Source organism: Acanthochromis polyacanthus, chromosome 5 (assembly GCF_021347895.1).
Source record: "Acanthochromis polyacanthus isolate Apoly-LR-REF ecotype Palm Island chromosome 5, KAUST_Apoly_ChrSc, whole genome shotgun sequence".
Taxonomy (NCBI): Eukaryota; Metazoa; Chordata; class Actinopteri; family Pomacentridae; genus Acanthochromis; species Acanthochromis polyacanthus.
Window position 1 is genome coordinate 12,257,389 of NC_067117.1, and position 26,484 is coordinate 12,283,872.

The 26,484-nt window shown below is 37.8% G+C and overlaps 1 protein-coding gene across 3 annotated transcripts; it reads left to right on the forward strand.

The window, feature by feature from the left end:
- On the forward strand, positions 1 to 26,184 carry LOC110947919 (sodium- and chloride-dependent GABA transporter 2-like). 3 transcript variants are annotated; one of them, XM_051948800.1, is made up of 15 exons: positions 2 to 172; positions 12,473 to 12,663; positions 13,852 to 13,986; positions 15,895 to 16,035; positions 17,175 to 17,262; positions 17,362 to 17,494; positions 19,645 to 19,779; positions 20,199 to 20,302; positions 20,631 to 20,755; positions 20,950 to 21,062; positions 21,967 to 22,104; positions 22,197 to 22,299; positions 22,391 to 22,491; positions 22,982 to 23,152; positions 23,243 to 26,184. In XM_051948800.1, exons 1-15 carry the CDS (start codon positions 102 to 104, stop codon positions 23,354 to 23,356), a joined length of 1,863 nt encoding a protein of 620 aa, XP_051804760.1. In that variant the 5' UTR covers positions 2 to 101; the 3' UTR covers positions 23,357 to 26,184. The 3 variants fall into 3 exon arrangements, with proteins under 3 accessions (XP_051804762.1, XP_051804760.1, XP_051804761.1); XM_051948801.1 differs by lacking the exon at positions 2 to 172 and adding an exon at positions 7,399 to 7,607; XM_051948802.1 differs by lacking the exon at positions 13,852 to 13,986 and having other exon boundaries at positions 1 to 172.
- Positions 26,185 to 26,484: the final 300 nt, after the last annotated feature.

The following is a 26,484-nucleotide window of genomic DNA, read 5'->3' on the forward strand; positions in this document are numbered from 1 at the left end:
AATGATTTGTTCAACCTACACCTAGTGCACTTAATGCGTGCTCCTCTGTCGGAGATACAGTAGACAGTCTCCATCAGTCTTGAAGCAACAAGTGTCTCAAAATGGAAGAAGATAAAACAAATGTAGAAAGACAACCACAAGAAAATCAAGCAACTTCAAAAGACGACAAATGGTGAGTACATATAAGGTCTGATTCCTCTTTCTACTTGTGAAGAACTGCCTATCGAAGTTTTTTTAAACCGAACAACCTTGTGTAGCTTAGGAACAGTTCATGATTGATTTCATTTAGTTACACTTTATGACATATTATAGAAGCAACTGTATTTCTTCAAATTTCAAGGTCAAGTTTGTACGAACATTTACACCGGTGTCATAGTGGATTGTGCAATTCAGCATGAGCATTTATTAAACAACACATAACGTAATCTCAAAGTACATTTACCGAGTGATGCCAGAGGGTTTATGCATTTCTCATGGTTATTAGAGAGATAACTCAGCAGTGTGTCATATAAAAGAAACCTCTGCACTTTGGTACTATATGACATCAGATGAGCAAAGGACCTTTCACACAGAGCTCCTAAAACAGGGAGGAAGTGGACCCTGAGTTGAGATTACCTCATGAGATTGGCTATTAAAGGCTTAAAATGAAAGTTTGATACATATAATGGGGGCGCAAACGGACAACAAATTGTAATGAATATTGACCTAGTTTTCAATTTTGGCCTCCTCCTCTGTGATTGAGTTAGACGTCTCTGCTCTAAAGCTTACTCATTTATACTGTATGTGTAACAGTATTGCAAAATTGACATTTTGGCATTCTTTGGGGAGTTTCATGTTGCTACTCTCATTTCTTGCAATAAACACGTCTGGCAGTGCAACATTTTGAATGTTTGTGAAGAGTCACTGTGCCTCGGTCATCCAAAAATAGTTTCAGTATGTTGCCCCTCTTATGACTGTGTGCTTTATACAGTCAGTAAAGTAACCTTCAGGATATGGCAAATTTACCAAAATGAAATCTCCCTGAAAAGGAATAAATGTGTCACCTTGCAGGAAAGCATTTGCTCTATGACGGTGAAGTTTAGTATGAGCACCTTTACAGGGAGTCTGTCCCCTGTGAGTTTTTCAGAACCAAAGAATGATCAGTGAGATAAAGTGGCATCATGACTGACCAGCTGACAGCGGTGGAACTAAATATGTGGCTCTGCTGATGTTTTCTAATTGTTTACGTTTAAGGCCCAGCTCAGAACAGAGCATATTTTCCTTTATTAAACTATATATGACTCAAAAGTTTAATCCAGAAACCAATTTCCATGTCAGTAGCAAATGAAATGCGACTGACGCTGCAAAATAGAATGCCAAATTTTACAAACAATGCTGGAAATGAAAATGAGAGTAAATGAATAAACCTGCTTGATGTGAGGAACATGTGTTCAAATCCAAGAATAAGTAAACCATTTCTGTTAGCCACAAAATTGTTTTACGGACAAAAAGGCACAGCTGGTGACCTGAGCTGATCCTTTCTCTGTCTCCCTCTGAGTCAGTCTCTTTCCCAGTACAGACGCCCTGCGGTCCAGCATCCTCAGCCCTCTACCACAACTTCACACTCAACAAAGAGGAGTTCAACATGTTACCTCAAATGCCACAAAACAAGGACAGACAAGCAATATAAACAATATCAGACACAAAAAAATCACAACAATCCAATGCCCTGGTGACTCTATTCCTTTTATTCATTTTTCTTTTTATTTTTGAGTTAATTTTTTGGGTAATAAAGAGCATTGGTTTGTGACTAGTACTGGCTTAATTTCAGCATCCATGTCCTCCTATGGCTAAAATGATTGTTATGAACATTTTGCACCAAAGCTTTTCACAGAATTACTACAATGTACTACATACTTAGAGCAATATATTACCAGCAAAAGGTGAATAAACAAAAACGTAAAGTTTGAAAAAAGTTTGCATATATCCTGCATGCCACAAAAAACGTGTTTACCTTTTTATCATATCTTCCATAATCTTGTAGTTGTACAGTATAGTTTAGTGTGTGTAAGGTTGTATAATATGCTCTCCCGCCACTTCCATGCACTTTCTCAACACCATGCTAGCATTTTTCCATTACGTGATAAAACTCTTTGATTATGTGTTAAAGGTCTGTTGTTTTCCACAAACTTCATGTTAGTTCTTGTTGTCTTAAGGTCTCCATCTGATAAACCAATGTGAATATACTTTCTGCACTATTTCCCCCCAAAATATTTTACAACTGATTTGTTGAAAGAATCATGTTAAATATGCCACTATGACATTTAAATGGTTTGCCAGTATGTACAAAGGGTGTGTAGATGCAACAGAAAAGGATTAACAAAGCAAAGGTTGTTTTCGCTTCAAATTTTATCACCTCCTAATTCCCTGCCAAGTGCTGCTTGTAAAATTTAGCATTGCTTAGTGACACTGAATCAGAGGATTGTCAACAACAGCTTGTTCTAGTGTTCTTGTTCTGCACTGCAATAAACCGCTGAGATAAACTCCAGACAACAGCAGTGAGTGACATAGCCTGCCAACAGAAGAAGGCACTAAAGCCTCAAATATCCGACCAAGAGTCTGAGTCTATTATTACACAGCTAGTTAGTAACTTCCATCCATCCATCATCTATACACCGCTTAATCCTGATTAGGGTCGCTGGAGCTGGAGCCTATCCCAGCTGATTTAGGGTAAAAGCAGGACAGGTCACCAATCCACCACAGGGCTACACATACAGACAAACAAACACACTCACATTCACACCTAAGGACATTTTAGAATCACCAGTTAACATCAGCATGTTTTTAGACTGTAAGAGGAAGCCAGACTATAAGGAGAAAACCCACACATGCACAGGGAGAACATACAAACTCCACACAGAAAGATCCCAGTCCCCAGCCGTGGCTCTTCAAACTGTGAGGCCACAGTTCTAACCACCAATCAACTGTGCAGCCCTAGTTAGTAACTGGGCTAGCCTAAGTTTGGAAAACAAGGGCATAGCTCTGACATTTCTGTGTTATTCAGCACAGTGCAGCAGAACATAAATAGAAAATATACAAATATTATTTCAATAAATTTCCCCTTTGTTTAAAATATTAAAGGTACAATCACTTTTGCAAAACAGGCTAGGAAAAAATGGGATAAACTAAAATGTGGGGAATGAGAACATTAAAGTAGTGATCAATAAATCACCACAACTCCAACTTTTTCCTCTTTTTTTTAGTTCAAAAAATACATTCTGAAGATGTTCACATTTAATGAATTATCTTTTTACTAAACATTATAAACACATTGAAATTTCTGAACCAAAACAAGCTCAATTTCAACAGTGTTCATCCTCAGTTTATCATTTACACATTACAACTGACAGATCACAGAGTGTCTACAAAGGCACAAAACGTTCAGTCACAGCTGGAACTGAACAATCTAGTATTTTACTTCATGATCAAAACAACTTGTCACATGTTTGATATCCCTGGAAAAATAATGAGAGTGGATGAGCCAAGGTGTTGACATCATCAAGTATGCCGGTGTTCCAATTACACATTAACCATCTATGTTAACGATGCGTTCTCACGTTTTCTGGAGCCTGTACCATAGCACGATGGCCAGCGCAGTTTAGTTCCGCGTAGACGGACCTTTTCCTCCCAGTCGCTTCCCTCCCCCGCCCACCGTCATGCCTGTCATCCAGTCCTGTTTGTGATAACTTGAAGACGACCTCAAGATGCAACCAAATGAGGAGGGTTTCCGGTTAGAGAGCCTCCAAGTTGAGTCTCTCCTTCTTGTTCATCACATAGTTCTGTTGGCTTCATCAAACAATGACTTTCAGTGCACACTGGGGTAGTTTGCAGCTGAGTTTGAAGTGAAAGGGATGAGAGTCAGCTCCATCTGTCCTAAGTGAAGGAATTTAAGTATTTTGGGATCTATTTCACAATTGACGTGAGGTGGAAAGATGGATTTGTGCAGCATCAGCATTACTGTGGCCACTGCATATGACCACGGCGGCAAAGCAGGAACTGAGCTGGAAAGAGAAGCTCGTCATGAGCTCTAGGTAGTGACTGAAACAATGAAATCATGAAAGACGCAGGCAGCCAAAATGAGTTTTCTGTGTATAGGGTAAAGAACTTGGACATTTAGCAAGAGCTCAAATTTGCTCCTTCCTGTAACCAGCCATTGATTATGTTTCTTACATTTGTAGGAACTCAGCCTAGACCTTTGGAATTCCAGAGATGACAAACTCAGATAAGAACTCTCTCCTCTCCAGCACTGAACCACCCCCAGTTTCCAGAGGAAAACTGGGACATATGTATTTCTGCGTGTTTTCATTCACAGGAAAAGACATAGAGACCTTCTGCAGAGAAAGGGAACTCCCTGCAAAGGAACATTAAACACTTGGAAGAGCCTTTCTGAAAGACAATAACTATCACTTTATGCTTAAATGCTTTGTTGGACAATCACCTTATTCATGCTAACCAAACCAAACCTTCCCCCTCTCTTAGGAATGCTCCTTCTCCCATCTCTGACTTCCACCAAAGAACAGATTAGAGGGTCATAGAACTTTATGACCTGCTGGAGCACATGGGAGGCTGGCACATAGAGACACACTTTCTTTAAGAGACATGAACATCTTCAAAATTCATATTTCTGAGATTTATTTTGTATTTTAAGGTGTACCAAAGTTACTGAAAGTACTTCATCTATAGCATATTCAAAAATGACGATTCTATCCCTTACAGAAGTCCAGATGTTACAATATGATGTTTAATCACTTCTTCCACAGGATACAATGATTTTGGAACAAATTCCATTATTAACCTCTGAATTTATTTTCTATTCAGGTTGAAAGGATGAAAACTTGTGTTCTTCATTACCAAATGTATGAGATGTTATCATATCTTCACTGTGACATATAGTTTAATATCCAAAGCACATAAACATTTAGTGTATTGAATTAAATAATTCACATAGTATTCACATATGTGTTAACCTGTACGTTGCTTAACTGGATTATGGTGAGAGATAGACAGATCGTGTTTACTCATTAATATCACAATATTTTAATCCATTTAATCATTCTTCGTCTCTGCCTCATCCTTGAGAACAAAGAAGGGGTCATATTACAAGGCAGGATTTGCGCCGAAAAAGCTCCTCTCCGCCCAAAGTTCCTCCCTTAAGCTGGACACACAGATAAGAACCCAGACAGCGCCCACTGTCTCATTCTGTCTCCCTCGGGGATGCTTCAGGCCAGAGCATCTCCCTAATCTTATCTAAAGACGCGTTTTTTCTATCTTCTGAAGTTTCTTTGTTCCAAAGTTTAACTATTTATCCTTAATTTTTGTAACATTAAGTTAGACATTTTTGCTCACGATTCAACGCCGAATTTATTCGTTTTAATCCCAAGAACTGATTATGCAGGACGGCTACCGTCGCCACCATGACACACAGCGTCTGGGAAGCAAAGCCATCCCGTCACGCTGTGAGATGTCATCCACCGGCTACTTCTGCGTCCCAGCATATGACGGTTCACTGCAGTAAGACCAGCTGAGCTTCTCTGAGCTTACCTGCCTGATCTGGGTTTGATGTGACTAACCACTTGATTACTTAATTCATTTAATTAGGTTATTCTTATCAATTGTTCTTAGTCCAAATTACCGTTTATTTAGTCAGGTCAGCTATCTGACTTCCTTCACCACAATCCTGTCTTAATATGCTAATTTGAACTCACACACACACATACGATCTCTCATACACACACGCACCTGCACACACATTCCACATACACACACACACACCGCGTAGTCACGCATGCACACACACACACATCACATGGCACTGTATATAGAGTTCACTTGTATTATTCAATAGAATAGTAAATAAATGCTTACATTTAGACCAAATTACAGCCTTGTGTGTTTCTGTGAGTGAGAACTTGGGTCAATTTAACTGAGAATTCTAGCCTTTCTGATATGAGATTGATCAACTGAATTTCGACAGGAATTTCTTTGAAATTCTGCGTAAATTAATTAATTTCCTTGCATAGCACGGTGGTGCCTTATCTAACGAGTGCAAATAAAATACCTTAAGTAGTATCCCTACACATTTTATTAGGATGGCATGAGTGCTTTCCTATGGAGGTTTTTCAGGCACATCTAACTGGGAGGAGACCCCAGGGTAGACCTTAAGCTCACGGCAACACAGCAAGTAAAACACAGAATAAACTATCCATGTAAAGATTATTCAGAGTCGGGACTTGGCTCTTTGCTTTGTTTGCTGGCAGTTTTCATTTTCGCTTCACTCTCTGGTTTTGGAAACCTGACAAAGCATTGAATTAGATGGTGGTTGTTATGATACATTCTAAATCAGAGAACCCTGTAAAGGACAAGGTTTGTATCCAAAAGGGAAGATGAAAGTAGAACATCCATGTTTGGCTACAGTGTCCATAGACTACCAAAAAGGTTAAAATAGAATCGGGACTATGTGGCAGATAACTCATCAGTGAAAAAATTGTCCTGTGGCAATGTAATATCACACAAAAACAGTGTTCAGCACCTATCGGAAAACGCTCATCCAGGAGGTCAAAGAAAGTGTAGCATTCAGTGTTCTAGTCACTGAACTAAGGACAAGAAATAAAGAAAGTGTTTTTTTAATTTTCAAAAAGCTGATAGTTTAGACTAGAAAATTTCTTGACTTATCCCCTGAATTATACTTTTCAATAACCTTTTTTCATGGTTTTCCTTTGTCTGGTGGTGTAGTTCTAAGCAGGAGTACTGATTTACCAGTGACTAGACCTTACAGATACAAGTGTCTTTGTACTCCAACCACTTGAGATACGTTCACTGCTCTCACATGATGCCCACTAACTGTGCAACTTCTAACACCAACTGGCTGCAACTGCATGAATGAGGTGAACCACTTTATAGGGGTTGAATACTTAGACTTACAGTGACTTTGACATTTTGAATTATTTGACACCATTTTCTGAAATCCTTTTTTGTTGTATATTCTGGTCAAAAAAGTCAAATTAATTTGACCCTGATTCAATGTTAAACAGTAATAATTAGGGAAAACTTCCTAGGGAGGCATTGCAGCTGGTGTGTCTAAGAAACCAAGAAGGATTATCTCCAAATTCAACATACTGGTGCACTTTACATGCAGCAATATTCTTGTTAACCTCATGACGGCGCTGAGGAAAAGTCAGAGAATAAGTCTGTTGCATTCATTCAGACTGGAGTCTGGCGTAGATGCACCTATAGAGTCATACAGTTAGGCTGGCTAATGTGCAAATCCCCTTCTGCTCTCTTTACTTGAAAACCATGTGGCCTGGTGGAACAGTCTCCGCCTTATGTTGCTCATTCAGAAACACTCCAGCCCCTCCTCTCTGTGCTCTCTCTCATTGTCAGACCTCAAACACAGCTCTCTCAAAACTCCACTCATGGACTCATTCATGGTCAGAGCTGCGAATAGCACTGGTCCTGGTGAGACTGGTCGATCTAGACTTGTATTTTCCCCAAACGGCACCAGATGAACTGATTGGAATGAATGCATAACACAGAACAACAGACCATTGACGCGAGGCTGTCTTTCTAAGGTACTCTTCCCTTTCCGTCAATGTCATAGGACGTTTACTTTTCTGCTTCTTCTTGTATAAATTTCTTTGTCTCAACTGTGAGTGGACTTGTCTGTGGTTTGAAATTCTTTATCAGAAAGCATGTGGTATCTTTGCAGTTCAAAGACAAATGGGCTTTTATTGCTGGTCTAATGCTTGCCGCTTGTTGCTGTATTATCTAGGCCAAAGGTTACCGGCTACGCTGCAGTGAGAGCAGCTATTTCCCTTGTTTAGTGTAACACCTCAGGCTGCTCTGTGGTCATGGCTGCTAAAAGCTAGCATTTTAGAACAAAAACATTCCTCTTGTGCAAATATTTGAGCAATTACTGTTATGCAACTGCATAATAGTAATAAGCTCTTTTTAGAGAGTTACTTAGACAAAACTGGACACATAATTTAATAATTATAATGCAGTAAATATAATTCAAAAAACTGAAGTTTATGTGGATTTACAGCAGAACAACAAAATGTAGTTAGTAAGTATTAATTGAGTTGTAAAATGGTGGGATAATTAAAGCATTCATGCGTCTATTTTGTTGTGCTAAAGCAATGAAAGCAGAAAGAGGAAAATATTTTCCATTGAGCCCACTCCTCCCTGCCAGTAGTGAGCTGATGTTAAAAAAAGGAACTTACCCTGCAGAAGGGACCAATAACAATTCTTTCCACTGCCAAGTTTCTCAAAGTTTGGTCACCTGTAAAGCAAACTATATTAGCAGAGATATTTTTGGAAAACCACCAGGTGTTGCTGCCAGCAGTTGTTCTTGGCACCCACTTGTAAATATTGTTTGTGCACATTCAACTTGTAACTTTCCAAGAAGTCCCTAAAGGGTTTGTGATGAGTTTTTATGCCAGCACAGACAACAAACAGGTGCAGCCATGCGAGGCACCTTTTTCCTTCATTACCCAATCTTCCAAGAAATTACATTCCTGTTAAACTAATTTGAGATATCGGAAACTGTTCTACTAGCTTCTACCAGGCAGAATATTTTCTGGCATAGGCTAGTAGAACAGCTGTCCGTGTTGGGTGTTGCAGTTTTCTGTATGGTTCATCTGAAATTTTAAACAAAATGTATGACTACAGGTTGGTCTGAATTTTATTTGAAAATGTCATGTTGAAAAATCTAACAAACTTGAGGCTTTCCCATCAGCCACAACTGCAATTTCTGTTTAAGACTAACTAGCCAGAACACGTTAAACTAAGGTGGTGATGGTAAGCCATAAACCTGCTGAATATCAGTATGTTAACATGTCACTGTGAGCACATTAGCTGACATTTGGCCTAAAAGTGCAGCCTCAGAGCATCTAGCATTCCTGCAGACTCATGATCTTACACTGAACTCTGGCATATCGAGTAGGGTGCATTAACTACCACTGGGCATTTGGACAACACTACAAAACAGAGTGCACACCATTTCTGTGTCTGTAAAGATGGGCAGTCCAGCCTTCACACTAAGACTTTGCCTATTGATAAAAAGCACAGAACCTAATGAAAAGGCTGGATGAAGGAGATTCAATGAGCTGTCCTCGCTGCACACATACCCTGTGGTTTCCCAGACACTATAAAGTTAATGACAGGGGCATTCTAATACTAGTGTTGTTGCTGTGCAGGAAAATATTTAGGATGAATTTATTCTTTTGGTTCCAAAATAATGTTAATTTAGGTTTTGTGTCACCTGTTTATTAAACCCCGATATTGCACCATCATTACAATATGTTGCTTGCTCAATATGTACACCATTTAACTTTTTTCATTTTCCAGAATGGCTTTGATATTGTTGACCCATTACAAATTGTTATTCTTTTGACAAATACTACAAATCATTGATTAAAAACTTACCGATACAAAGTGTAACATGGGAAAATGTGTTCTAAAGACACAATTTTAATTGCTTGCTGCCAGTCTGCCACTGGGCCTTGGAATGTGAGTCAGGCACTTCCCAACCAGTTAATCATGTTTGTGCCAGTCACCTCTGATTAATCAGAAGACAATTCAACAACATCTGAAATGTGAAAAATATTTGAATTGAAAGTTGTCTGCAGCTGCAGTTGTGTCTCCTTCTGCTCGAGTATTTTTGAGATGTTGAACTTAACAGGTCCAAGGTCACGGATGTGTGTATGAATCTGTTAACGGTCTTTCTTTCAGTACAAATGTTAATAACTGAGACTGTGAGTGAATATATCCCTCCTATGTTGAGCAGCTCGGTCCCAAAAGACTTTGTCTTGCAGTGACAGCATTTGTCAGACAAAAAAGTGAACACAGAAATTTCTCGAGCAAACACAAACAGAGGGGAAGAACATGTAGACACCAACCTTGACAGGCATAGTCACATTGAAATCCCAGTGAAATGTCTTTTAGAAAGACATTGCCATCTCTGAACTTCTGGACCAACAGAAAGAGCTGAGCAGCAAAAAGTAGACTTCCAGAAAGGGCTCAGCATTTAATATCAATCTAATTTGAATCCCAGTATAGTCAAGTGCAATAGACAAGCTATAGTGCTTCACAATATGCTGTTTTCGATGAAGTATTTAGTGCTACCGAGCTTTCCCGGCCTACCAATCAAATCATCCAGTCATAAGGGCACCTGCTTTTATGATGCAGACCACATTAGCATTTTGATTTATTTTTTCAGCAGAAAAGACAATAAAAAATCAGCATTCCCACTAAAATCATGATACATAAAACATCTGTCAAAATAATTGCAAAAGGTGTGCAAACTGTGTAGTACAACCACAAACACAGGCAAGTATGAAACACACATATGAATAACTGAACATCTTTGTACACATGAAAAATGCCAAGTAATTGTAGGGAGAACATGCATGATTGTTGGAGGACTTTTAAATGAGACTGCTTTAGTTTTAAACGGGTGCATATTTGTGGAGCAAAGACACTTCCTCATGTGGACCAACAGCACTTCCATTCAGGGTCGACTCCCTAAGCAAACAAGAAAAATACATTTTCAGTTGTGAAAATCTGCCTACACACTGAGTATTACTGACTGTTGACAATAGCCTGAGTGTCTTTAAATTTCCAAAACACTCCGTATGTATCTAGTCATGCTTTGTAAGACCTTTGACTTTGGCAAATGTGCTGTTCTTACTTGTAGTGCACCATTTTACACATGTTGATATGCTAATGTGGCAAAATCCTAACAGTGGAATGTCATAGGGAATAAACACTAACTATGTGTGTTACTGAAACAGTGCAGTAACAAACATACAAAGGTCATAATGAAAGGTCTGGGTTCCAGAGTCAAGGAAAACCGACAGCAGCATCCCCTTCTTGGGAGGTCAAAAAGACTAAATAAAACAAAGATAGAAATTATATTCAGGTCACATTGTTGCCTTGAATTTGGTACATTTGCACTAAAATATGTCAAATTTTTAGAAACACACATCAGACTAACTATTATAAGTAATTCCTTCTGATTCTAGAGGTCATGTGATGCTAGGGACGGTTGTGGCTCAGGTGGTAGAGCAGGTCATCCAATGATCCAAAAGTCGGCGGTCCCTAGTCATGTGCTGTTGTGTCCTTGGCAAGACACTTTACCCGCCTTTCCTCCAGTTCGGCCACTCACACTGGTGTATGTTGGTGGTGGTCGGAGGGGCCGTAGGCGCGGATTGGCAGCCACGCTTCTGTCAGTCTGCCCCAGGGCAGCTGTGGCTACAAATGTAGCTTACCACCACCAGAGTGAGAATGTGTGAGTGAATGAATAATGGATCCATTGTATGTGCTTTGAGTATGCCGGAATAGAAAAGCGCTATATAAATCTAATCCATTATTATTATTAAACAGTATGCACTTGATATGTAGACTACTGTATATTCAAAAGGAACATATTGAACATGTCCAGTTCCACCTGATCTCTGACAGGAATATCATTTACAAAAGTAGATCCATTGAGACAGTTCCAAAAATTCCTTTGATGTTAGACTTTAATTATGTGTTCTCCAGAACTTCACAAGAACACTCCCCCAGGGTACTATTAGTTTCCTGCAGGTATATCATCTCAATGAGCATGGTAGCTGACATAAACAACTTGCAGAAATCCAGGCTTGATTTGCACATTTGGAGACAGTGTAACCATTGTACAGTTTAATCACATGATTATGGAATCCATATCCTTAGGTGTACATGTTCTGCATTTTTGTTTGTTTTTTAAATTACTATCTGCAAATGTATTATTATATATACATTATTTTATATAATAAATATCAATATTGGTACTAGTCTCAAAAACACAACTTTGATGACTATCTAGTGCTTTGTACTCTAGTTCCTAAATGCCATTCTCTGATTTGAATAAGCCTGACTTTCATACTTGTCATGTCAGTCAACTAACTCGATGATTACTAAAATCATTTTTGGACAATTGTTTTCAGCATCTCAGGATTTGGAGCTTTTTAACCATAATGTAGTAGCACACATATTTCTTCATTCCCACATCAAATCCAAGGCAGGAACACAAAAGCAACATTGATAAAAAGACTCACCCTCATGCCAAGCTGCAGTGACCCTTGGTTGACCTAATGCAACCAGACTGCTGGCATTGTATGAATAATAGATATTAATATACAATAAATAATCATCTCATTATTTATGCTGTGATTTATTATTATGTTGGCATGCTATTTACATGGCACTGATGAGCAACAAGAAAACTGACCTTATAGTTACAATTTAGAGAATAAAATCCATTCATAATTACAATTAATGCATGAATAACACTTAGCTGTTGATAGCCAGATGGTCTATGAATACCACAGTCAGTGCCTCCCAAATTATCTTATCTGATCAGAAATGTTATTTAACTTACTACAAGAATTTTGCTATCTCCTCTTTACAGCGTAATGGATAAGCCCTACGGTACAGATGTGAAGTTCAGGCTGAACACAAGCGAAGATCACCCTGCGCCAAGCACCCACCCCAGAGGACAGTGGTCCAGCAAACTGGAATTCCTCTTGGCTGTTGCAGGACAAATCATCGGCTTAGGAAATGTGTGGCGGTTTCCTTACCTTTGCTACAAAAATGGAGGAGGTGAGTTCATCATGGTTAAAGACAGTAAACATTATTTTAATCACAAGTGCAGAACAACTCGGTGGCAGCACTTGTTGGCAATAAGAAAAACATATTCAATTTAGATTAAAACTTTTTAATATCACAATAACATCTGTCTGTGTATTATCAGCAATTCAGAACAACTATGTAAATATCGCCTTTACTTAAATGGCTACTTACATGCTTAGTTATGTATTCCTTGGTTTAGGAGGAACTACACCCAGGGTAAAAATTAATTACAAGAAAAGACTTCAAAAATTGTCATGCTTTTTTGCGATGTGCTTCTGCATATTCACAATGCACTAATGTGAGCATTATATAGTTTGGTATTAAATTTTAAAACCTGGCCTTGTTGTGCAGCGGCCAAGAGAGTTCAGCAGATTGTAATTTACACCACTAGCACACAGACAAAACACAGGCACATGAATAAAAAAAATAAATGTATCTTTTGTAATAATAGCTACACACTTAGAATTTAAAAGGCAACATTTAAGGGAAAAAATGCAGCAGAGCACAAACTAAGAAATGCTCGTGCATTGATGGCATAAAGAAATGCATTGCAAACCACACATAAACTAGGTGAATACAACATCCATCCTCTATACACCGCTTTATCCTCACTCGGGTCGCAGGGGGTGCTGGAGCCAATCCCAGCTGACTCAGGCGAAGGCAGGGGACACCCTGGACAGGTCACCAGTCTGTCGCAGGGCTACATATACAGACACACAATCACACTCACATTCACACCTACGGGCAATTTAGAGTGATCAATTAACCTCAGAATATTTTAGGACTGTGGTAGGAAGCCGGAGTACCCGGAGAAAACCCACACATGCACAGGGAGAACATGCAGAAAGATCCCAGGTCCACCCCGGGATTCAAACCAGGGATCTTCTTGCTGCAAGGCGAAGTGCTAACCACTTACACCACTGTGCAGCCCGTGAATACAACAGTGTAATGAAATTTTAAACAATCTGCTGAATTGATGTTGGAAAAAGAACCAACAATACTTGTTTTTGTTTTCTTAGTGCATCATTTTAATATTATATAGAGAGCAAATGCAATGTTTACAAACTTTTACAAACTTGAACTAATTCAGAGTGATGCTTTTAGATTAATTAAAGTGTTTAACCCAGCTTATGTCATTTAACTTCTGACTTTCCTCAGGGGTGTTCTTCATCCCTTATTTACTCTTCCTAATCACCTGCGGCATTCCCTTGTTTCTGCTGGAGACGTCTCTTGGCCAGTACACTAAACAAGGAAGTATTACCTGCTGGCAGAAAATTTGCCCCCTATTTGAAGGTAAATATCAAGATTTACTATCCGTGTGAAATGAGAATATATGAGTGAATTCAATCATAAATGGTGGCAAACAAAATCATTTTAAAATGGAACATGACACTGTCCTCAATAGGACAATCAGTGATCTAAAACTCAACGAGCCCCATCACCAGCTTAGGATTGGAACTTCCCACTAATCTGAAACTGATTGATATGATGTTGTTACATTCAAGTTAAGTATTTTCTTGTGTTCAAAAGCTTTTACTTAACAGTTCATCATGCAGTTAAACAGTTCTAGCTTCTGAGTCATCAGTCATACATTAGAAAACACACTTATAAGTTGATGACAGAGAATATGTGAATATGTCTACCCAATATGTATGGCAGAGTTGGGGGTTTAGGCCTAAAAAAACATCAAAATATGAGTTTCAAACTTGTTGGAAAGTTTTATAGTTTTAATTGTACCCATTTTTGATGATAAACATTCAAAACTGATGTATTTTTCTATAGCTGTGACTTTACAGACAAGATTTTCAATCACAGGCTGTCACATCTGGAACACATTACCAAATGAAATTCAAAGGACAGCAGATTTGAAAACTTTTACAGCAAAAGTTAAGTATCGGCTGAAAGAAAAACAAGAATGTACCCACCTATGACATCTCTAGGGTCTGACTAGCTGTGGATTGTGTCATTGTGTGTGTTTGTGTGTGTGTGGGTGGATGGGGGTTATAGGTTTTTAATGTTGTCTGTGCTGTTTTTATTTGTGTTGATGATCCTTTGACTACTTTTTCTTTAAAGCCCAACCAGGGACGGGAGTTGAAAATTAGCCCAATGCTACACACTCTATATGTGATGCATCAGTTCTATGTGTTCTATGATAATTGCATGGTCCCTGATCAAATAAATGAACAAATAAATACATATTTACATGCCTATATGTATGTTGCATTGTAATGTGATGTCATAAATCATTTACCAGCCGATGTACCTCATAAACTCTCAGATGCCAAATTCTTGCAAAACTATGTGGAGCTTTGAGTTTTCGTCCCTTTGCTTCAAATCTTGCCAGGACATGTGTTGAAAATATTTACCTGTACAAAGGAGATAAACAGAGAAATTCCTAAAAGAAAAAAATATATATAAGTCTTGACAAGCACTGATGTTAGCACAGATTAAATCCCTGCTAAACTGAATCTCAGCTGAACTTGTGTCTCACGCTTGTATTCCCCATTAAATTGTTTTTGTTTTTGTTTGTAACAAGTCTGCTGCTGATATTCTGTGGCTGAGAAAAAAAAGTTGTTAGAAAAGCAGTCATGTCAAAATGTCAGAGATTGTTTCTTTGACATCAAGTGCTTTCACTGGTTTAACTCCCAACCAGAGGACCTTTGTTGCATGCCTTAATTTAATCTTCATTTCTTGTTTTTTCTTGTTTCCTCTGTCACTGTCTTGTCATCTACTACCAAATAGAGACAAATGAATGAGTTACAAGGATTGATGTTTAGCGTGAAGTCTCGACTACAGTGCTTTTATTTTTTAACAGCAGTTAGTTGTTGGGCTGCGTCCCTAATTTGTCTGGCAGGATAATTATTATCAAATGTTGGTGGCATTTTAAAAAAAAATATTATTGTACTACATTTGAATATTGTTTACTTTGGGACCTTGGGCTTTGCGCAGCTGAAGCATTTTCTGGAATAGTTCCCTTTATAAAACTGAAAACTTAATGATTTACTCTCTTCTAAATGAGCTGGTTTATGTAATTAAACTATATTTTGTGATTTGTGATATTTCAATACAAAATAATGTCACCAACAAAGTATCAAAGTACACACAGTTCATTGCATTAATGTATATGTATGTGATATTTCATACTTCACGTCTTAAGCTTGGAATTTGAAGACTTTGTGTTTTGTTTGTTGTTTATTTCAGGAATGGGTTATGGCAGTCAAGTGGTTGTTTTATACTCCAGCATCTATTATATTATCATATTGGCTTGGGCATTCCTGTATCTCTTCTCTTCTTTCACCTCTGAACTTCCCTGGGCGAGCTGCAGAAACAGCTGGAACACAGGTATGATCCAGTAAAAGAAGTATTAACACCATCAAAATGCTTGATTATTATGAATGCTGTCATGACTGATTGCATTTTGAGAAAGTTATCTATTACTGGCTAATTTCCTTGTGTCACATGCTACTTGTATATTCTACAACTCACTAGTGTGTCAGGTTCTCAACTAGCAATCACTATTGCCACAAATCCCTGCATTTAAAGAGGATGTTTTGAGTCTAAACACTTTTTGCTTTAAACAATTTATGTCTAAAGTGACTCAACATTCAGTATCCTTCACTTAGCAGCAGGTCTTTATATAATTGTCAATCTTTATATTAATTATTATTATAAAAATACATTAAAAAAAACAAAATAATGTATTTTGATACTGTAGCAGAGAATTTTTTATTAAGTCTGTCTGATAGAAAATCACTATACTATTGGGCCTGTATTACTTTTTCCATCAGATACACTATACAGCCTATTGTACAGGATAAGCGAGGCAATTGACACATGGTGTTGGTATTCAGTTCTAAATTGTATTAAATTAGACTGTTTATTATTTTGCATGATTTAAATGTTTTCTTGGTCCATGATCATGAATTACATAACAGAATTTATTTTAAATCAGTGTTGAGTTTCAAAGCTCACCAGTGGTGTGCCGTTTTCATTACATATTTACAGAGTCCCTCCACACACATAAATCACAATAATATGTTTTTTTCCCCAACGATACAGTTAAAAAGTTTCAATTCTGATTAATGAAAATCACTAAAATAATTCCTCTCTTTAGCAGGTGACTGTGGAAACAGCTGTCTAGCATTAAACTCAGTCATATGTCGTACTGTGTATTGAACTACAAACATCCAAGTTTTCAAGCGGTTTTGAGGTCTACTTTAATATCTTGAACAATGTTCTACAATCATCCAAAATTATTATTAACAGTTACTAAATCCATGTAGAATGGTATTTTAATGCATTTACTGTCATTAATTGAATAGCCCATTTAAAAATAATTCAAATGGCAGCACAAATTTTTATAAGCTGAGTGTATATGCCAGCATCAAAAGGAAAAGCAGTTCATTCAATAGTGTGTCAAGAGTCGATGATGTATGTGCATTTCCTCAACTGACCTGCTCTAAATATCCTGTTTTTCTTAGATGCTTGTGTGGAGTTTGATCGAAGGCCTGATCTTTTCAACATGACTGTACCTGAAAATGCAACATCACCAGTGAGAGAGTTTTGGGAGTGAGTAAAAAAGATCAATTGAAAACCAAAGCTTGATGTGGAGAACCTCTCAACCAGACAAAAATTGGAAATTTTAACTGATACAACTATGATTAACAGGAGAAGAGTTTTGAATATCACAGCAAGTATCCATGAGTTAGGCAGCATACAATGGGAGTTGGCGCTGTGTCTTCTGCTGTCCTGGATCATCTGTTACTTTTGTGTCTGGAGGGGAGTAAAGTCTACCGGAAAGGTAGGAAAAAGGCTTAATCATTTTCTGAAGTTGTACTCAAAATACCAAGTAACTTTTTAAACATGAGTAGAATAATATTATTTTTGGTGAAAAACATTTTGTTCTACCTTGTAATTGTACCAAATTATAAGTTACCCTCATCACTACACTTAAGTAACACATTAAGAACTGGGTGAACTCGTACAAAGTTTATGCTTCATTGAAATTTGAAGTTTCCTTCCATTTTCTTCTCGTTTTAACCTTGGTTTTGCAACCTCAGGAATGTGCTAACATAAATAAAGATAAAAATAAACAATTCAGAGGATACTGTACAACTTTAATAACATTTTAATCTTGTTTTTGAGCAATAATTGTTGCTACTCTGTGTTTCTTTCTCTTCTCGTCTCTGCACTCAGTGACAGTAACTGTTCATAGTAAGGGCAAGGCTGAGCTTATCTAACCCTGACTGAACCTTAACTAACCTTAAAGTAATACTAACCTTAAACCCTAAAATCAAGTATTCCACTTCAAATGCCCTTTCAAAGTTGTGATTACGATTAAGGTCCTCATAAAAAGGAAATGTCTTGACAACAGCATTTCTGAGTGAGTCAAGAGTGGTCCTCGCAAAGATAGCTAAACACCCTCGTCTCGCTCTAAGCAAGACGAGGGTTTTTCATGCTTTTTAAAATAGCAAAGTTAAAACACAAACAAATAAAAACATATTAATATTTTACTGTAGGCCAATGGAATAGGTAGGAATTAATAACACTTAAAAATATGGTAAACTTTTTGCTTTAATTGAAACACTGATAAACATCCAGAATACAAGGCTCTAAGAACAGACGTATGATCACAAGCAAACACTCAGAATGGAACTAAGCATCAAAACACATCACCTGAAAGATTTTCCACAGAGGCCTAAAGGGGTTATAGTCGTAGTAGTTTCTGATTTTCTGTGGTAACCCATCTTCAGTGGCTCTGTCTTTTCCTTTAATCAAAGAGGTTATTTTCCTCGCATTATTACTTTGACCAAAAAAAATTTGACTGTTTTGTAGTGCTTCTCTCTGTTTTTATTTAAAATATGCATCTGTCGATGATAACCACTGTAAATCCAGTTTAATGTTTTTCAGTCAATCACAAGAACGTGCAGAATTTCAGGTGTAATTTACTGCTCGTCCCGTCCCGGCACAAGCGGCGCTTGTTGACGTCTATTGACCATTGACTGTATATAAAGATGGACGTAGCATCTACCTCCAAAAATGAAGCCCACCCGGAAGTGTCAAAAACTTGCAATATCACGGCGTCCGCTAGGGTTGGCTCCAAAAAGCTTTTGCTCCAGACCCCAATTCATCACCGGAAAAAATACTTGATAGACAGTCTTGTCTGGAATGATTGACAGATCCTTTAGGGCGAGGCTTTCAGCAGCAACAGAAGCCTCTGCGGTAAAATGTGGGTGGGATAGTCTATGGGCGAGCCACACTGAGAGCTGAAGACTGGTCCTGCCCCTAGTTGCTCTCCGGTCCAGCCTGTTTGATGACGCTTTTTACGTCACTGGCTCCAAAAAATCCAAAATGGCGACCAGGAAGTAGGAAAATCCGGGCTTCATTTTCTCGGCGTTGAAACCAACGAGTGACGTCACGGTTAGTTCACGCCTGCTATTGACGAGTTGTGGGAAATGTCCCAGTGCAATAAATCAAGCACACCTACTTGCTATTGGCTGCTATTGGCCATAGCAGTCGCTGTGTTACTGAAAGTAGACACACATGCGCACTCACGTCCTGCTGAGTGAACGGTCGATAGCAGGCAGCCAGGCGGGGTACCCATAGATAGCGGTGGAAGAGCGGCGTACCACCACCGGATCTTTTCCCAGTACTGCCTACCACCACCAGACCGTACCGGCTTACTTTCACCCCTGACTAAACTCAAGACAAAATTAACAGATACATTTTGTTTTCTTCGTAACTAAAACTCCTTCCCCTTTAGGCTTCAGGATAGTGAGCCTTGGGGTTCTGTACTTTCGCAGATAACAGAACAGTATGAATGAAAGTTTGCAATTCACGTTTCATATGTGCCTTCCAAGTAAAATTAAGCCATATATTTAATATATTACATGTTATGGACATAGTCCAGTTTCCACAGCTTGTCACAAATTAACCCATGCTTCTTCACAGGTGGTCTATTTTACTGCGACATTTCCATATGTGATGTTGGCAGTGTTGCTTGTACGTGGAGTCACGTTGCCTGGGGCCTTAGATGGGATCAAGTTTTACCTCTACCCAGACCCATCCCGCCTCGCTGATCCCCAGGCATGTACAGATTTCATTACTTCTTTGTTTAAATGACACGAGGAACGAACACTGTTTAAAAATCAAAGCCTCATTGAACTTTTGTATTGATGAAGCCACAAGCAGCTTGATCTTGACTTTCATCATATAATTACATTTTACCCAAGGAAAATGAAGCTAAATGAAGTAATGGACCAAACATGGACCAAACCGAACATTACCGTTCAGGAGTTCCAAAAGTCTGGTTACTTATACGATTTTCAACTGAGTTTTGATCTTTAATGTAACTGCATTTGTAGATGATTTCTTTCTACTGTCACAGCAATGTAAAACTTTAATAAATGTTCTTTCAAGACTTGCTGTTTCAAAACACTGTAAACACCTTTCATATGTAACTGATTGTGGGTGGTGGAAAGCAATAACCATTATCTGTCTTGCAGGTGTGGATGGATGCTGGAACACAAATATTTTTTTCTTACGCTATTTGCATTGGGTGTCTAACTGCACTTGGGAGCTATAATAAGTATGACAATAACTGCTACAAGTAAGTTTGACAAAACATCTACTTTTGTTTTTGTTTTTTAGATGTTTTCAAGCATCAGAGCTTGTCCACTGCCTATTTTAGGCAAATAATATGTTGATAAGTTGTAGTTTATATAAAGGAAAGCCTTTTTTTTATTACGCATACTCTCTTCTAAAACAGGAATTATTAGTCACGTCAAAGCCAATTTTCTTAGTTTTATGACTTTCATTGTGCTTGTAATATGGATACAAAACAAGTTTCTGTCACAAATATGCACAACTGTTAAACTTGAATTAATTTAATACAAAATGATGTGATATGATGTACAATTTTGTTTGTTTGCTTTTAGGGATTGTCTGTATTTGTGCCTTCTGAACAGTGGAACCAGTTTTGTTGCTGGCTTTGCCATTTTCTCTGCACTTGGATTCATGGCATACGAGCAGAACACAGACATATCAAAAGTGGCAGAAGCAGGTGAGTTTATGAAGGGAAATGTCAATAAATAGTTCAGTACGTGAATTAAAGATGAGTATTTGTATAAATGAACAATCCCTTTTGAAAAGTAGATACTGCAAATATATTGAATGCAAAAAAGTGAGTTATTTTGATTCAGCAAGCCAAACAAATCACCAGATATCTACTGTGTTTTCTTATTCTGGCATATGCAGGTCCTGGCTTGGCATTTATTGCTTATCCTCGAGCAGTTGCCATGATGCCTGTTCCTCAGCTCTGGGCGATATTCTTTTTCATTATGATCATCCTACTGGGACTGGACAGTCAGGTAGTCACATTACTTTTTTAAATTCATGATGAAGTAGAAAAGTAGTTTTGTTTTTCCATTAAAACTATTTTTAAATTAGGTAACATATTCTTAATAAGCATGAAACAAAAATAATGAAATATTTTCCTGTGCCTGTTTTCCATCTTATTAAAGTTTTAGTTTTAAGGTTCTTCAACCTTAGCCATTGATTTAAGGTCTGTGGGTTCATCACAGTTTTCAAGAAAAACAGATTCATTTGCCTCTGTCCAGAGAGACATTTTCAGTGTGTTATCAGCCTGTGTGTATCCAGATGTTTTAGTAACTGCTTGACAGATTCCACTGGTTTCAGTGGAAAGTTCAGCAACTTGCCAAGGAATGACAACTCATACTGCATGTTGGTGTGGATCAAGATAAGGGGCCAGACCTGCTTGCTAATATGACAAAAATCTGGCTCAGGCATTCTCTCATAGTTCTTTGACTTGTTTTTTTCACACAAGCATGATGAAGTCCATCCTCAGCAACAGCAGGCAGCCCCTGCATGAAACTGTGGTCGCTCAGCAAAGCAGCCGCAGTGCGCGTCTTCTATCTGTGCGCTGCAGGACTGAGAAGTTCAGGAGGTCATTTGTACCGACCGCGATAAAACTGTAAAACGGATAAAATGTGCATTTTATTACTATTGATAGTAGCTTTTAACCTGTTATTTATCTTTTTATTATTTATCTTTTTTACTGTGTATGGATGAGTCTGAATGTATGGGCTCCTGGATCTTATCTTTATCTTACTAATCTTTATCATCATTAAAAAATAATTAGAGTGTAAGTTTGCAAAGTGTGTACTCTCTGAGTAATTAGTAAATTCCCACACTTGTAATGTTTGCACCGCATTTAGTGTTACTGAGAATGTAACTGTGAGGTCTATGTTTCAGTTTGTGGGTCTGGAAGCTCTTGTGACAGCAATTTCTGACATGAACCCGACCTTCTTCCACACTGGCCATCGACGTAAACTTTTGCTGCTTGCTATCAGTGTTGTCTGTTTTTTCATTGGTCTAGTGATGGTTACACAGGTAAGATCAACTTAAACTGTCACATTGTTCTCATTTCCTTTTAACTGAAGACTATAAGACAATGATGAAGTACTCTGCTGTCTCCCACACAGGGTGGACTGTACATCTTCCAGGTGTTTGACTACTACGCCTGTAGTGGGATGACTTTACTTCTCTTTGCTGCACTACAGTCTCTCTGTATTGGATGGGTATATGGTGAGTTTATAAACAAAGGAAACTTACCATGTATTGCTTCTTTGCACTGATTAAAAAAAATGTTAATCTATATGTTCCCATCAACTTACAGGTGCAGACCGGTTTTATGGAAACATAGAGGACATGATTGGATACAAGCCTTTACCCCTCATTAAGTACTGTTTGAAATATGTCACTCCAGTAATCTGCGTGGTGAGTTTCACTAAAAGTTCGCTAAGCCCACCCACTTAGTTAATGTCACTTGGCAGGTCAAGTTTTCTGTTCTCATACAACACGTGTGCAGCTTGCAAAGTCATTAAACAGGCACAAGAAGGTAGATCTGCTGGCTGTAATGGCAATTGTTACTGCATAATTTTGCTAGCTGTTATTTTCTGATGTCAACCATGAATCAAAGCATTACATTAGTTCTATGAGTTGGTTGAAGAAGTGTTTACATTTTAAATGGAGAATATTGATATATCTTTGATATGCACCTGATGGCCACAAACATGAACTCGTACTAAAAGATTGAGGCTAAAACTACATGTCCCAGGACAAAGACCACATAACATAACAACGTGTAACAGATCAAAGCATTCAACTCAAACTATTTAAATCATACTGCAAGTAACTTTGACACACATTTGTCACATTTTCTACAAGATTTCAACGCCATAATTCTTTTTTCCATAATTCTTTTCAGGGAACATTTATTTTCTCCTTGGTCAAATACACGCCCCTGAAATTCAACAACTCAATTATGTATCCATGGTGGGGTTATGCTCTTGGCTGGTGGTTCACACTCTCCTCAACACTCATGGTTCCCATCTGGATGGTGTACAACCTGGTCGTCACTCCGGGCACACTGCGGCAGGTAACCTATTTGTACATAATTATGAATCCCCCCCAAAAAACTTTTTATTCATGTTTTTTTATTATTAAAACAAAAATTCTTCTTTGGTAGAGAATCTCAGTCTTGTGCACTCCAGCTGAAGACCTGCCTTTGACCAAATCAGAGAAGAAAGCTCTTGAACTGCTCGACATGCATTCATCTCTTGACAAGATGGTGTCTTTGTGAGAACAGACCAACTGGAGCAGATTCAGATATCCTGGACACTGATGTGTAAAGCTAACCATCAGTCCAGTGGGCCTGAACCAAGTTCTTCTAAAGAAATGCTTCCTAATCTTTGTGTGACTGTCACCTTAAATATATGTGCTGATGATCCTCTTGTAACTGGTTGGACATGCCTGCCAGTCTTCCTCAGTCCAACCACACACGTCTGAATTATTCATGAAGTGCCTGAAATTTTTAAGATTATCCTGTAATTCACAAAAATGCAGGAGTGAAAGGAACTTCAATTTAAAAATTCAGAAATGTCATCTGTTTCTGCTTTCTTGATAATAACTTGGTGAACCCTCAAATATAATTTGAAATCCCCATGGTTGAGAACGCTACCCTTAAAAATTAATTAGATTTTCTGCTCCATTAAGCACTGTAGAGTTTGAAACTCATCAGAAACGATTTGATAAAGAGAATCTAGGTACAAAGGCTGTCATCATGTCACTTTCACTCACTGCCACTCTGTAAACTAGGCAGTAGGGTAGTAGCTAATTTTCATTATTAATGTACTGTCTTTTTGTTTTTGATTAATCCATTTATTGTTTAGTTTATAAAATAACTGAAAATAGTGACAGATGTCACATCATAGTTTCCAAAATGATATCTGTCTTTTTCCAAAAACCCAAAGATATTGAATTTACAATAATGCGAAACAGTGACCTACAGAATCTCTCACAGTTAGGAATCAGGAAACTGGGAATAGTTGGAATTTGCTGCTTGATAAATGACTTAAGTGGACCTTAAACTCTCTTCATGGCCCGATGAATAAGTATCGATGCTCAAATTCAAACTGGCACTTTATATTTTTATTTGTTTTAATTTCTGATCCGCTAAAGACAAAGGGTGGCCAGTATGAATATTTTTTTCTGTTTATTTTGTTAGTTTCAATTGAACTCAGTGGCCTGTATCATAGGGTAATTTCAACTTGGTCTAGTTCTTCTTGGATTACCTGGCTTATCCAACCCTAACACCGGCCACCTCGAATCACAAAGCTGCTCGTGAGCATTCGGTTAACTTTGCATTTCTCAAATGCCAGTGAGCACATGTTCATGTGAGTAAGGCACAGTTGTTAACTGCAAAACCCTCAGTGGAATGTTTAATATGAAGTGAGATAAAACGTGAATTATGATACGCACTTTTAGTATTTTTTGTTTGTTTTTGTCTGACAATGAACAAACTATTATGAATACATATAAAAAAAAAGGTCAAAATCGTAGAAATGTATCATGTTCTGTTGCCAAAGTGGGAAGAAGGGGAGAAAAACTAACTAACAACTGATATGTTGTGTCTTATCAAAATGTTTTTTTATTCATTCATACTCATTAATAGTATGTTTATTGTGGATAAATATTACTATTTAGTGTTTTTTTTTTGCACTCATCACAAAGTTGCCTTGTGTCGTTCTGAACTGTGGTGACAGAATAAGATGTAAAAGCATTGACACTGTCAGAATTCCCCTTAGGAATTCAAGGTACATTGTGCAGTTAAATATGTATACAGCCATCCTTATGCATTCAACAACTTAAACTCTCCTCCGCCTGTTACTAGCAATATTTTAAAATGAGATCTGAAATGGAGACACTTGCCGCCTTATTGTAAACTCATTACTTTTGTCGCTGTCAAGGTCCTGTACGGATGATGACTCAGTTTCTTCACTGACCTGACTGGTTGGTTGTCAGCTAATCTCACTGATAATCTCACTTTGTGCTCAAGGCCAATGGTTGTGTATCTGTCTAAAGTAGAGCAACAGCAATATCATTTGCCAAATAAGCCATACAGACTGAACACTTCAGTCACGTTTAGGTCTCTGTGAGTGACATAAATTCAGCTTCTGACTGACAGTGTGAAGTAAAACAAAAAGAGCAGCGACAGAAGGGTAGATGTCGAGCAATAAAGGTTTGATTCAAACTCTGGACACTGTGAGCACCTTGACCAACCGAGCCAGCAGTCTTTCCAGTATTACAAAGTGTTTCTGACCTCTCCAGATCACTGAGAAATATGTAAATATTGTGCATCAACTGCTCATTAGGCATGAAACTATCCAGCATTTGCAAGGTCGTGTTTGGTGTTGAATGGTACTCCAGTGACTCGGCAAATCTGTTGGCTCTCCCAGTCAGAATAAAAAAAGAGTATATTTTTTGACAGTTACATAGAGTCTATCGAGATAATTTTACTGTACTTTCAGTGTGTTTAATTGTAGTTTTTATACAGAGTACTCATTTATTAAGGTTTCAGGTGAAGGTTTTTATAATTTTGTATTTCATGAAAATTTATGGCAATAGTTTCATGTATAACATATGAATGCTGTAAAATGACATTTTAAGGATCCGTCAGTGAGTTATTTTCTTAAAATGTGTCTGATTTCAGAAATTGTGAGAATTCATGTCTAAATTGACATGGACTGATTGAACATAATCACTTGTTAATAGTAAATCCATCGTAAAACAGTATTTTACTGTATTAAATTTTTGTGTGATGGCTGAATAGATTGATCTCATGATATAAATCTATGCAAACAATTAGCAATTCTTGAAATATGATCCATGAATGAGGCAGTTGGATGTTAATGTGAAATGTGTGAAATGCTCGAGTACATTGTTTACTCTTGTTATTTGGTACAACGGATTTGACTTGAATGGGAAGAAAACATAGTATTTCATGCTACAATAAGATAACGGTAATACAGCATTAATCATTCACAAACATTATCTTATCACTTAGCAGTTTATTGTCATTCTGTAGTGAAGTTTGACCTCTGTCATTGTTAATAAAATGTTGATGATAAATTCGGAACTGAATTGTTTTGTGAACACTACACAGATCCAAATCCTTCCCTGAGCTGTTACTATTAAAAGAATCCTAAGGTGAAAACTTTTGTGTCCTTAAATACACCAACACAAGCAGGTTGTAACATAACTGGGAAAGTAGCAGATGGAGTTTATCCAGCTGTCATGGAGTCATGTGGATGTTCAAATTTCCTGCTTTGTTTTGTTTTTATAGCAGTTTAAGGACATCTTGTCGAAGCTGGCCTAATAGCTGAGGCTTAAAGGTCAGTCTTGAACTTGGAAAAGGCAGAAAACAATCTC